Source organism: the organism of the source record quoted next (assembly GCF_019968955.1).
Source record: "MAG: Porospora cf. gigantea A chromosome Unknown PgA_NODE_9654_length_1265_cov_917.687, whole genome shotgun sequence".
In the NCBI taxonomy this organism is placed as follows: Eukaryota; Apicomplexa; class Conoidasida; order Eugregarinorida; family Porosporidae; genus Porospora; species Porospora cf. gigantea A.
In genome coordinates, this window is record NW_027151991.1 from 1 (window position 1) to 1,265 (window position 1,265).

The following is a 1,265-nucleotide window of genomic DNA, read 5'->3' on the forward strand; positions in this document are numbered from 1 at the left end:
TCCGAGAGACTCCGATCTCGTGGCCGATCACGTTCGTGGACACGACGCGCTCCCCCCGGGCCGTCGACGGCGTGATGCTATGATGCTGCTCGTAGGCCAACCCAACAGACTGCCCTGTGGAGTATGTGGTGGTCATGACCTCTCCATGTTTAAGGTGGAGTTGGGAGAGCCTTCGGCTGACTGCCGCCACCTCAGCTGAGTGGGGCTTACCAGCAGCAGAAGAGGACTTCGAACTCGAGTCGACCTTCTTCGAGCCGGAAGACTTCGAAGTTTTAGATACAGATTGCCTCTTCGAACTCTTGGACTGCCTCTTTGTGACGCTGAGCTCAACAGGCTTCCTCTGAGAGACGGTATCAGAAGAGGACTGAGAAGATGAGACAGATCGTTGATAGGCCATGATGGTGAAGACTTGGAATGTAATAACCTTACGATTCACCAGCTCACTTCCATGAGCCTAACCCCACGGTCGACATTTATTTTTGCTGATGTGTAGACATGAAAATAACCCTTCAGCGATCCCGAAGGTATCGCGTCAGCTCGTCTCACAGCGAAATACAAACCTTCAGAGCCATTCCTTTTTCCTAAGGTACGGAATCAATTTGCCGACTTCCCTCACCTACGATAGTCTAGGCATATAAGCATGGACGAGCAGTCTGGGAAACACTCAAGATTAGCCACATATAAATGGTCTCGCCCCATACAGAACGAAAATGTTCAAGGCACTATACACAGCCGTCAGAACTAGGCATGATGCACCTGTATCTCCTGACGGAGAGCCTCCTTGAGGTCCTTGTCCTTCGTGAGCGTCACAATATCCTCCTTCCGGATGTGAGCCGCCAGATTCTCGATGTCACACAAAGAAACGGCCTTCTTCGCATCGTCAAGCAGATGGACCTGGACCAGGTGCTGATCAGCCTTATGAAGCATGGTCTCAGTCAAAAGCTGCTTGGCTACAGGCACCTCGATAAAGCGGGGAAGGTAGACAGGGTACTTCACCTTGGTGTATTGAGGACGAATCTGGGGAAGCTCATACTCAAAGGTCGTTACCGCCTCAACGGGAACTGGGATCTTTCTGTGAACCTTCTCAGTGGAATCGACAGTCACGTACTCTGGAATCTCCTTCTCAACGTAGGTGGGGACGGGCTTGTTGATGATCTTATCCATATAGCGGATCTCAGGGACCTCGACAACCCTCTCGACGGCCACATCACGATACTGCACCTGAGGAACCTCGACGATTTCCTCTCTATAGGTGATCACCGGTT

At 51.5% G+C, this 1,265-nt stretch overlaps 1 protein-coding gene across 2 annotated transcripts; it reads right to left on the reverse strand.

Moving 5' to 3' along the window:
• Window positions 1–741: 741 nt before the first annotated feature.
• Window positions 742–1,215, reverse strand: KVP18_000045 (uncharacterized protein; the record flags this gene model as incomplete). Of its 2 annotated transcripts, none has more annotated exons than XM_067956786.1 (1): window positions 742–1,215. In XM_067956786.1, a coding segment is annotated over one exon (474 nt), but the record flags the coding sequence as incomplete, so codon positions are not given. The 2 variants fall into 2 exon arrangements, with proteins under 2 accessions (XP_067805501.1, XP_067805502.1); XM_067956787.1 differs by having other exon boundaries at window positions 742–1,164.
• Window positions 1,216–1,265: the final 50 nt, after the last annotated feature.